Source organism: Garra rufa, chromosome 8, assembly GCF_049309525.1.
Source record: "Garra rufa chromosome 8, GarRuf1.0, whole genome shotgun sequence".
NCBI classification, from domain to species: Eukaryota; Metazoa; Chordata; class Actinopteri; order Cypriniformes; family Cyprinidae; genus Garra; species Garra rufa.
In genome coordinates this window covers 35,286,425-35,299,144 of record NC_133368.1, presented here as the reverse complement: position 1 = coordinate 35,299,144, position 12,720 = coordinate 35,286,425, and the positions used below count along the sequence as shown (strand labels likewise).

The 12,720-nt window shown below is 37.8% G+C and overlaps 1 protein-coding gene across 2 annotated transcripts; it reads left to right on the top strand.

Moving 5' to 3' along the window:
* Positions 1 to 381: 381 nt before the first annotated feature.
* Positions 382 to 12,599, top strand: sona (SON DNA and RNA binding protein a). 2 transcript variants are annotated; one of them, XM_073846107.1, is made up of 8 exons: positions 382 to 511; positions 4,339 to 4,471; positions 4,835 to 5,027; positions 5,121 to 5,191; positions 5,323 to 7,794; positions 7,891 to 8,327; positions 10,510 to 10,602; positions 10,715 to 12,599. In XM_073846107.1, exons 2-8 carry the CDS (start codon positions 4,444 to 4,446, stop codon positions 10,715 to 10,717), a joined length of 3,297 nt encoding a protein of 1,098 aa, XP_073702208.1. In that variant the 5' UTR covers positions 382 to 511; positions 4,339 to 4,443; the 3' UTR covers positions 10,718 to 12,599. The 2 variants fall into 2 exon arrangements, with proteins under 2 accessions (XP_073702208.1, XP_073702209.1); XM_073846108.1 differs by having other exon boundaries at positions 439 to 511; positions 4,381 to 4,471.
* The last annotated feature ends 121 nt before the right edge of the window (positions 12,600 to 12,720 follow it).

Sequence of the window (12,720 nt, the reverse complement as noted above, 5' to 3'; positions counted from 1 at the left end):
GTCTATCTATGGCTCGATGAACTTACAGCAAAGTAAGCCTAAGCCCATCATTTTTTTTTTTTTTTAAGGTTTTTTTAATGTTATTTTTTGCAACGACATTGTAACTTTGGTCAAATCTGTAAGGGAGCCGTGAATATGTAAACTAAATTTAGAATATATATACTAACCCCCGCCACAGTATCTATCTATGGCTCGATGAACTTACAGCAAAGTAAGCCTAAGCCCATCATTTTTTTTTTTTTAAGTTTTTTTTAATGTTATTTTTTGCAACGACATTGTAACTTTGGTCAAATCTGTAAGGGAGCCTTAATGTGAATTCAGTAGTATGACACTAGATGCCGCTCTGCTCTTGTAGATACATCGACAGACTCGCGAAGAAGTCCTGGGGTCCTGTTTGACGTGTTTCTGGGATACTGGCGGACTGACTGTGCTCTGAATGTCATGGCGACCAACAGCGTGCAACTTTCCGGAGGTTTCGTAACTGATACAAATCAAGAAATCCACAACATAGGTGAGTTGAATATTTCTCAAGAGTAATGGAGGCCTAATGCGACGGGAATGACCGAGCTGAAGGCCGTTATAACAGCCACACGCGGTTTGTTTGTCGTAAAGCCTGTTGAGAGTAGGATGCTAAGCTAACACACGCTTAGTCTTTGTCCGCGTGATCTGTGAGAGCCGTATCCAGTCGTGTTTAAAATGGGGTTTCACTTTCTACGCACACATAATTTAATATTATCACACCAAACAGATTCATTTTATTGTACCTGCAAATAAACAGACAGTGCAGTTGAAGAGCACGCTTGTAGAGTTAGCCTTTGTAGGATGCGCGTGTTGAGTTAGCAGCGCGGGAGCGCATCCTCATTCTGTCTTCTGAATGCTGAAACAACGTGCAAACAAACATGTTATGCAGTATTATGGGTGCTTGTATTAATAGTATGCATGTATATGCTGGTATGATTATAAAATGTTCACAAAACGATGTCGTCTATCCATGAGGTGCGTAAAACCAAAACAATCACACGAGCTAGTCGGTTTGCTTAGCTGCATAACTACATACAGCATTCACTTAACGTAGCAAAATGTAATGTTTTTATATTTATGCGTCTGTGTGCTTGGCGTGATTGGCCGTTTGTAAAAACCGCATTGACTTAGTAATTCAATTTTTTTGAAGGTGCAGCTGGATGCTAATGTTAGTTCTATGTTTACAACACGTTAATGTTACTGTTTGTTTATCATATTTGAGGCCAGACTGGTTACCATGGTAAGTGTTTGTAACCATAGTTTCTGTTACACAGTTTAATACTTTAATAGGGAATATAAGGTGCGTTCCGATCGACAGGGTCCCTACGCAGTGTTCACTGCTCCCTACTCCCTTATAGCACGGTATATCCGTTGAAGTGGACTTCGCTGACAATAATCGCTCATTTGGAATGCCCTGGAACGTCATCAAAGCAAATCAACGGCAGGGTCACGCATTTTATGATATAACATAAATAAATATTGTAATTTATTTTACTTTCAGATTTAAATACATATAAAATACATATACATTTTGACTATATCTATTATATACATAATTTTATATGTTTAGACGGTTAATAGATTGTAGTGGTCTTATCTCGCGCACTTTCTTTCCAACAGGCAGCCTACATTTAAGTATCTTGTGGTAATGTTAAATAAAACAAAATAAAACATGATAGAGCCTCACCTTGCCGGTTTTACTTTCATTCATACAATACAATATGCAAATGTAACATGAATCGCCATAACCATTCATAAACACTTTAATTTGTATAATAATAACAACATTTATTGCAACCGCTCCATTGCAGAGCCTTTAAAAAACTTCAACGGCTCTGCTCCATCGTTAATTCTAATTGGTGATGCGGTGCGCAATGACAGTTGGGTAATTTTCCCCGTCCACTCCCTGTGAAGTGATGTACCGATGTTCCCTTATTCCCTATGCCGTTCGCAGTGCCCTTCGAACTGAACATGTTCGCTTCCTTCGGTTTGGAATCTCACTTAAGATGGCGGAATACCCTGTGAAGTCCACTTCGCAGTCCACTTACGGTCGAATGGAACGCACCTATATTTTAGCCACCACAGTCAAACAGATTAAAATGTAGGGTTTTGTTGTTGTTTTTTGCTCACCTCATAATCATACAGTAATCATACAGTATCTATTCTGTATTCTTTTGGGTGAAACATTGAGTTGACTGCAAGTGATAAGAAGACCTTGAGGGATGCATTTAAAGAAGTTAACTTTTACAACAAAAATTTACAGATAATGTACTCGCCCTCTTCTTGTCATCCAATATGTTCATTTCTTTCTTTCTTCAGTCGATAAGAAATTGTTTCTTGAGGAAAAACATTTCAAGAATTATCTCCATATAGTGGACTTGAATAGTGCCCCCATATTTTAACTTCCAAAATGCAGTTTAAATGTAGCTTCAAAAGGGATCTAAATGATCCCTGCGAGGAAGAAGAGTCCTATCTAGCGTAATAATCTGTCATTTTTCGGAAAAAAAATTGACAATTTATATACTTTAGTTTTTAACCTCATACGCTCATCTTGTCTAGGTCTGCGTGAACTGCGTTTTTTCCAGGTCAATACAGTTAGGGTATGTCGAAAAACTGCCGTCTCGTTTTTTTCCCCAACTTCAAAATCGTCCTACATCACTGGAGAAGTAACGGCTTAATGCGTACAAAGTGAAATTGCAAAGAAGTTTAAACACTCTTTACAAAAAAAATAAAAATAAAATTTGACGTTGGAGAAGAAAACAAGATTTTTTTTTACCTACCCTAACTGTATTGACCCCTATTACACAGACTACACATGTACATCACAAAGACGAGACAAGACGAGCATTTGAGGTTAAAAGATATTTAAATTGTCAATTTGTTTCAGAAATGACCGATCATTTCGCTAGATAAGATACTTCTTTCTCGGCTGGGATCATTTATAGCCGTTTGAAGCTGCATTTAAACTGGATTTTGGAAGTTCAAACTTGGGGGCACCATTGAAGTCCACTATATGGAGATAATTCCTGATATGTTTTCTTCAAGAAACATGATTTCTTTATGACTGAAGAAAGACAAACATCTTGGATGACAAAGGGGTGAGTAAATTATCTGTAAGTTTTTGTTCTGGAAGCAAACTACTTCTTAAATCAGTCCACCTTATGTGATCACTTCTGAGACTAGAGATACTCCAGTCAACTTAGAATATATAGACACTTATAATGTCTATAATAAAATTATAATTTGAGACACGTTAAGAGCAATCTTTCTTATCCCCCAGGAGAGTTGTAGCTACCATCGTTGTCACACTGATTCAGTGTCCTCCTGCAATGTCATAAATTATATAAAAATCAGGCCTGATTCACTGGCTGTAAAGTCGTCTATTTTAATAATGTGAGAATTGAAAGTGATTTGCCAGGCTGATATTATGCAACAGCTCTGCTGATTTGAGTGCAAAGAAGCTCTGTGTGCTCAGCCAAGTGGGTCAGATGTTATGTAACAAGCCCATAAAACATACTTATTTTTTTTATATATAAGATATAACATTAATTTTTTTTGTTTTGGCCTAGTCACTCCGATTTGTTCTCGGTACAATATTTTCACTGACTGCATGGCAAATACATGCAGTGTTTATATGTGACCCTGGACCACAAAACCAGTCTTAAGTCGCTGGGGTATATTTGTAGCAATAGCCAAAAATACATTGTATGGGTCAAAATTATTGATTTTTTTTTATGCCAAAAATCATTAGGAATTTAAGTAAAGATCATGTTCCATTAAGATTTTTTGTAAAATTTCTACTATAAATATATCAAAATGTAATTTTTGATTAGTAATATGCATTAAGAACTTAATTTGGACAACTTTAAAGGTGATTTTCTCAGTATTTAGATTTTTTTGCACCCTCAGATTCCAGATTTTCAAATAGATGTATCTCGGCCAAATATTGTCCTATCCTAACAAACCATACATCAATAGAAAGCTTATTTATTGAGCTTTCATATGTTGTAAACATCTCAGTTTTGTAAAATTTTACCTTATGACTGGTTTTGTGGTCCAGGGTCACATATATGGCAAAATATCTTAATGATATTTTTATAATTAACTGTAAGAGATTTCAGACCATTCAAACTGATGCTATCAAGACTACCACTAATCATTCTTGCAGAATCTCACTGCCTTGGTGAGAAATAAAATTCACAGCAACAATGCATCACAGAAAACAGAATGTTTAAAATGTTTATGATCACTGACATCCTTTTTTTGTGGTTGGTTTGTTGAATTTATATGCATTTATGTATTTGCTTTTCATTTCAGAGTGAAAATAGAGGATCAACGCATTTTGTGTCTGATTTACAGAGCAACATCTACAGAAATTATCAAGAAAACTAAGATCTGGAATCAGTTAAACCAGTATTTGAAATGGAGTGTGCAGTAACCACCGGTCCTGGTAATATACAAAGTTTTAGTCCTTTATACTGTCACGGTTATAGCATTGTGTTTAATCATGTGGAAAGTCGATAATGGCACAGTGATTGTGTACCAGAAGTACCGCATTATTAATTATCCAACAGCTTGCTTCAGTATATAACTAACTTCTCTCACATTTTTCTCACAGATAACTTAATATGTTCAGTATGTGATATTTGGGGTTCAGATATTGTTATTTAGCTATTGTTAGCCATTTTAAGGTATAGCTAGATCTGCATTAGCATTTTAATATAACTTTCTTAACTGTTAGAAAATACTTCTTGCATACTGCAGTTATTGCGTTCACATAAACATGTTTGTAAACATTGAACGTTATCTACAGATGATGAGCCGTCTGATACTGCTGTTCCGTATGAAACCATTACTGTAAAGGATGGGAGTGAGACACCGAAAAAGAAAAACAAGAAACATAAGAAACACAAAAGTAAGAAGAAACGTAAGAAGCGTAAGGGTGAAAAGGAGAGTAGCTCTGAATCTGGAGTAGAGTCAGATGGCGATTCCCAAACAAGAACAAGGTGAGAGTTTTAGTTGCTTGGCAACACTGAACGTGTTTTCCTTGATGCTTTTAGTATCTTTTGAATTAAAGCAAATACTTTCCTTTCTTACAGTGTGAAAAAAGATGTCTCATCTAACCCTGAGGCTGAGGATCATGCGAATGCCACAAAGAACTGCACAGAAGGTATGATCATGTTTTCTCGACTAACAGACAACTTGGACAATTATTATTTTATATCTTATGCACAATTATTTTGAGTTTTAATCTGAAATGTATCATCTTTAAAGTAAAAGCACAACTATGTGTCTTTACAGACCTCAGTGATGTAGAAGCTGAAGCCAAGGTTAAAAAGCAGAAACATCGTGTTGGAAAAAAGAAGAAAAAAAGAAGACGGAAAGAGGAGGAAAAGCAGGAGAAAAAGTCTGCATCTCGCTCAAGATCAGCGAGTACCTCAGCATCAGGTTCAGAATCAGAACAAGACTCCAAACAATCACAAAAATTGCAGGTGGCATCTGTAAAGTTGGACAGGAATTCACCTATCGCTGCAGCTAAATTTCCAAAAGACAAATTTAAAGATGGCACACCCCAATTGGAAGATAAAAAGAGAGACATGACTTCTGATTACACTGAAGAAGAAGAAAGTTTAAAAATTGGAGGGATAAGAAAGATGTCTCCTGAGACTGCACATGCACTAATTGCAGAGAGGGACATAAATGTGGAAGCTGTTGGTGAACATGAAAGCTTTAGTAAAGTTCAGGAACTTCCTGATATTATCCCTAAGCAAGAGAATGTGCACAAAGAGCAAGCAGTGCAGAAGGACATTTCGAAGGAAGCAAATGGGAATCAGAAAGAAAAGAAAAAACAGTCCCTCTCCAGATCAAGATCACGATCGCTTTCAGACACTAAAGGGAAAAAATCTAAACACAGTCGGTCTAGAACACCAAAGCAGTCATCTGGTAAATCAGGACGTAACAATGACAGATCATCTTCAAGGGACAGGTCTGTGTCTGCTTCTGGTGGGAAGGATCGATCAAAACAAAAAAGCTCAAGGTCTCCATCAAGACGGTCACCGTCTAAAGTAACAAAGAAAACCAGTCGCAGGTCAAGGTCGCTCTCCGGAAAAAGAGCATATCGCTCTGACTCGAGGTCCCGCAAGAGGACCAAAAGATCGAGAACTAGGTCTCCACGACGTATTCATCGCTCAAGATCTAGGTCAGCTGGAAGACCAAGACGTTCACGCTCAAGATCAAAACAATCTGTTTCTCGGCGGAAAAATCAGCGCTCAAGATCGCGGTCCAGATCTGTACGGAGAGGAAAACACTCAAGGTCCCGCTCTCGAAAGAGGTCGCCTGTTTCTCGGGCAAGGCGGTCCAGGTCTAGATCTGTCAGAAGAGCGAGGCGAACACGCTCAAGATCCCTTGTGGTTCTTAGGCGATCTAGATCTCGCTTGAGAAAAAACAGAAGATCTAGATCAAGATCCGCTCGTAGAAGATCAGGTTCAAGAAGCCCAAGACGTCGAAGTAAGTCTCGGTCCCCTCAACGTTCCAGGCCTTCTGAGTCACGCTCTCCTGCAGCCCGTCCAAGGAGGTCAAAATCTAGGAGCCCTCATAGCACAAAGTCAGAGTCAGTGTCTCCTCCACGACGTAAAAGATCAAAGTCACGGGCATCTTCACATAATTCAAAGTCTGAATCTCCAAAATTAAGAAAAACTAAAAAGCAAAAAAGTAAACGGTCAAGGTCAGTTTCTCAGAAACGCACATCAAGATCAAGATCCATTTCTAGGGAGCGCCAGTCATCAGATAGAAGTATATCTCCTACCAAGAGAGCACACTCTAAATCTCCAACTAAAGAGGAAAAGTCCTTAAAGGATAAGAGTTCAATAGAAACCTCAGAGACTAAACCGCAAGTTTTGAGTGCTGTGGAGGAAAATGTAGAAGTAAAAAGGACAGTAGAGTCAAGTGGATGGAGACCAGTGTCTACTGAATGTACATCTGTACAAAATCCATCAGATGAAGACATAACATCATCGGAATGTGACACACAAAATAAAACAATCAAGGAGGAGGCTGAAAATCCCTCTGAATGTGAAGAAAGACCGAACCGATCCAGATCTTTGTCCTTAGAGCCAGTTCCTAAACATGGTACTACAGGATCAGATGAAGATGATCGATCAGGGAGCTCACGATCATCTTCACCGAGTAAAGTAAAAGAATCGAAGTCCTCTAACAAAACGTCACCTGTTCGAAGAAAGCGCTCCAGATCAGCTTCGTCCACACAGAAAAGACGATCCAAGTCAAAGTCTGTCAGTAGCAAGAGGAGATCAAAATCTCCCGTAAGAAAACGCAAATCCAGGTCTCCCTCACATAGTCGTAAAAGAAGGACGAAATCTCGATCACCCATTCGGAAAAGAAGATCAAGATCAACCAACAGAAGGGTGAAATCAAGGTCGAAATCTCATACAAGAACAAAACGCTCAAAATCAAAATCCCCCAAGCGGAAACGGTCAAAGTCTAGATCACCAGTTCGAAAAAGAAGGTCCAAATCACGCTCCCCTGCTAGAAAGAGAAGATCTCATTCACGGTCAAGGGCTCGCCAATCACGATCCAGAAGATCACGCTCTGTTTCACGTCGAAGAAGACCAGCATTTCGGGGGCGATCTTTTGATAGACGAGATCGATGGAAACGTGAACCAAGCCATTCACCAATTTTGATTCTCCGTAAGAGGAGGTCCACTTCAAGATCTCGACGCAGTTCTAGCAAGACGCCCCCACGTCTTACTGACCTAGGTAAATATGCTTTTGCTTGGCTCCTCTACTTGAAATAATATTAAGCTGACTTGAAAATTATAATCTACATAACTTTCTTTTGATTACTTTTCTCAGATAAAGATCAGCTGTTGGAGATTGCGAAGGCTAATGCTGCTGCAATGTGTGCTAAAGCTGGAATGCCCATACCTGAAAGTCTCAAGCCGAAGGCAATTCTACAGTTACCTCTGCCAACCCCAGCGCCTGCCCCCTTGTCTTTGCCTCTGCCACTGCCTGTGCCCAATTTACCTATGAATCTGCCCATGGGTATACCAGGTATGCCTACGATGCCAAACATGACAATGAACGCTGCCATGGCAAGTATGACTGCGGCGACAATGACTGCTGCTCTCTCAAACATGGGTGCTCTGGCCTCTATGCCCCCGATGCCCCCACTTCCTACCATTACAAACAAGCCGCCTTCAGCACCCACACCTAATCTGGCCAGTATTGAGGAGGTGAAGAGGAAAGTGGCTCAACAAGCTAACAGCATAAGCATCAAGGAGTTTACAGAGGTGAGACTTGCTATGCCAGTTGCAGTCAAAAGATTTTTTTTAAGAAGTCTCTTCTGCTCACCAAGTCTGCTTTTATTTGATCCAAAGAACAGCAAAAACAGTGCAATTTTGAAATATTTGTACTATTTAAAATAATTGTTTTCTGTGTGACTATATTTTAAAATCTAATTTATTCCTGAGATCAAAGCTAAATTTTCACATCATTACTTCAGTCTTCAGTGTCACATGATCCTTCAGAAATTATTCTAATATGCTGATTTACTGTTCAAGAAACATTTTGTATTATTATTAATATTTAAAACAGTTGAGTAGATTTTTTTTTCAGGATTCTTTGAATAGAAAGATCCAAAGGTCAGCATTTATCTGAAATAAAAAGCTTTTGTAACATTATACATCATACCATTCAGAAGTTTGGAGTCAGTACGAAATTATAGAAGTTAATACTTTTATTTAGCAAGGATGTTATCCTAAAAGTGATATTTATAAAGTAACATTCTATTTCAGATAAATGCTGTTCTTCGGAACTTTCTATTCATCAAACAAACCTGAAAAAAAGCTGTTTTCAACATAATAATAAATGTTTTTTGCGCAGCAAATCAGAATATTAGAAATCGGAGGGAAAAAATTACGTTTTAAAATATATTCAAATAGAAAACATTTTTTTTAAATGGTAAAAATATGTCATATGTCAAATAATTTGGATCAAATAAATACAGGCTTGGTGAACAGAAGAGACTTCTTTAAAAAAAAACTAACTTTTTACTTGTGGTGTTTGTACATATACAGTACAGCTGTTTTCAATATAAAAAGACCGTTTCTTGAGCACCAAATCAGCATATTAGAATAAAAAAAATATATACAATTCTTTATTAAAGGGGTCATCCGGTGCCACATGCACTTTTACAAGCTGTTTGAACTGAAATGTGTGTTGGGAGTGTGTGTACACAACCACCCTAGAATGACAAAGATCCACCCAGTAGTTTTCTTTTAATTTAGTAAAATAATCTGCCCCTTCTCATATCGAGCCATTCTCAAATGCCTGTGGTTGTGGCGTAACACCGACAGAGGCCGCTCCTGCAATAGTTGATAGTAGTGTTTTAGCATAGACCCGCCTCGAGTGTAAACTGACAGCACTGAGGGAATGTGACCGCCGATCTAAGTGGGTTCATGTTTACGTGAATCATTTCTCACCATACTGCTTTATAAACGGGGGTCAGTATAAAACTTAGCTTTGTAACGCTAGATGGTTTAAAACGGTGTCTGTTAATGATTAAGATGTAACCTTAAAGCAATACCTGCAAAAGTGTTTACAGCCCGCAACTGCACACGAGTAAAGACTATAACACTCACATTTATGTATTTCAATATAAGGACGGAGTAAGTTATGTTAACCGATCACTTTTTTGCTCTTGTTCAATCAGCTATGCCTCAGTAAACACACCGCGTTCGTCTCTTTACCACAGTAATCACACCGCGTTCGTCGCTTTACCACAGTAAACACACCACGTTCGTCTCTTTACCACAGTAAACACATCGTGTTCGTATCTCTCTCAGTACTCTATCCTGCCAGTACATATAAAGATAAATCAAAGTGACATTAAGTTTACTAACCATTCAGACACGTCCAGTATAAGCCGTAATTGCCGAACTTCTTTGTGGGTGTCATCTTGTTTCGGTTCCAACTCCAGTTTTTAAATTAAATTTTAAATGGATGGGGTTGTACAGTGTTTTCAAAGCCCCCCAAGTGCCATTTTCCCCCAAACTATACAACTATACCTCCACCCGTGTGCTATGTAATGACACGCCCCACAGAACTGAGGGGCGGGGTGAGCAGAGGTTCATATGATTTAAAGGGCCAGGTACTGATATCGCTTGCTGAGAGCAGGGGCATTTTTTTACCAGGTAAAATGAGTGTTTTTTTACACTGCCATAGAGAATTTTTAATCAAAGTATATTACAGACTTTTCATTTGGACCCTAAAGCATCATATTAACTTGTGGAAAATGGGCATCGGATGACCCCTTTAATGTGTCACAATATTACTGTTTTACTGGCTCAAACAAATGCAGCCTTGCTGAGCATAATAGACTTATTTAGCTATGTAATTAGATTTAGCTATTTAAAACCAATCCTTGTATTATTAGTGCTCATTTTTTTTCAATCTTTTTTTTTTTTTTTTTAGAAATGTAAACAGATTGCAGAGAGCAAGGAGGAGATGAGTATTGCACGGCCACATGTTTCAGATGATGATGACGACGATGATGATGAGACACGGGTAAGTGTTGATCCTTAAATTTAGAGCAGCAAAATGTAGTATGTGCATATGTTGAAACAAATACTGTTTTTTGGTTGCTTGTATTTACCTCTTACATTTAACTATTTTGCAGTAACCCACTGTCCTTCTGCTGCATCTCGTACGTAGTCCTCACGATGGACACCTGTGGCTCGCATTTGGGATAAAGGATGAACTCTGCCAGAGGATCGCATCCGTCATGTAAATTAAGCTTTTGTTTGCTCAAAGGAGAAGGACATTTGAGCATCTGGACACTTGAAGCTACATTGATTTGAGTTATCTTTAAATTGTCAGTTGTCGGAACAGCTGCAAGCTACAGGAAACTTTTTTTTTTTTTACCATAGACTACAAACTACCAGATTAGACCATTCAGTATGTCTAAAAGCGGAACAAAGGTGGTAAAGTTTAAATAAGACATACCACCTGCCCAGACTGATAGTGAAACGTATTGCTTTCAGGCTTGGTTTTACCTTCAATACATATGGTGCCTCTTGATACCATGATGAAGGACCTCTGGTAGATTTAACTCAGATGTATAGGTGTACCTAAAAGAAAAAAAAAAAGATTTTGGAGTGCAGTTTAGATCACAAGTCAGGTCTGTTGGTACACATTTTCAGAGCTTTCTGTTAACATACAGAGACATGATCATTTTAGTATTTTTTTTCCTGTCTTTTAAAATTCATGAAGTGTTAATCACTTGTTTAAATGCATTGGTGAAGAGAATTGTTTTTGTTCCTTAACACTTTTGTGAACTTTTAAAGCAAATTAAATGTTGAGGTTCAGAGTTGTGGCTGTACTTGAGTGCTACTTAACAGATGTTTGCATTGATGTGCATTGTAAGGGTTCTGACCACATATTTTCTTTTAGTTACCTTGGTTAAACCTTGCTGTGCTGCTTGCTGGTAACTGATATTGTGGTCTGGCTTCATCTAAACGATTAACAGAGAATGACACTCATTGATGAGAAACAGGTTTTCTTTTCTCCTTTTTTAGCCATCATATAGTGCATCCTTGTAAGCAACAGACCATGATGCAGTTGTGTGGTATACAATGCTGTTTTATCTTTGTGACTGAAATATTTGACCCAGCATAGCTGCAGGGTGGGATGCTGTATTTTCAGGAGTGAGAACATGTCACCCATCACCATTCTAGATAAGGGGTGATTTAAAGTGCATATGATTTGCATAAGATTATTGTTTAGACACCTGTACTGTAAGATGTACTGTATATTGTGTAGGTGTGCATTTTGTCAGTTTTTTTTTTCTTTTCTTTTACCTTTCCCCTCTATTGTGTTCTATAGTGGAGACCACTTTACCAATTTATCTAAAATGTGATGATTGCACAGCTCCTACTAATTTACCTAAAAATATTTAACTCTTAAGATCGACACGTAAATATTAATGGTTAAAGAATATGTTCAACATGAAGGGATGTTCCACACTACATTAGCTGTAGATTTGGCACTGTATTGTTGTCCACTTTTAAGAAATGATACAGCTTCTGTCCAGAACTTCTTTACATGTCATTAGATTAATATAACACATTTCAACCTGGAATTACAACATTTCATTTACATTTTCATTCATTTGAAAGGAAAGCTAAAAAATAATACCCAAAAATACAAATTCTGTCATCATTTACTCACCCTAATGTTGGTCCAAACCTGTATGACTACAGAACATAAAAAAAGATTTTGAAGGTTTGGATAAACATAAAGAGGAGTAAATGATGACAGAGTTTTAATTTTTGAACCATCGCTTGAATTAGAAAACTCATTGTGAAAGTATGGCCATGTTGAAGTCTCCTTAAGGATAGTATGAAAACGTTCTTCTGCATCTAAGGTACAAGCCCACATTCCTTAAATAAAATGTGAAACATCCTCAGTTTTGACAAAGCATTTTTATCCTTTCCATCACATTGTGAAACATAATGGCACACTTTGTATATAATGCAACTTCAGATATTAAACAATCTAAATGACTTTTGAACATGTGTTTTCTTTTTAAACCAATTATATGTGATCTTGGTCCACAAAACCAATCAAAAGTAGCACAGGTATGTTTGTAGCAATAGGCAACAATGCATTGTGTGGGTGAAAATG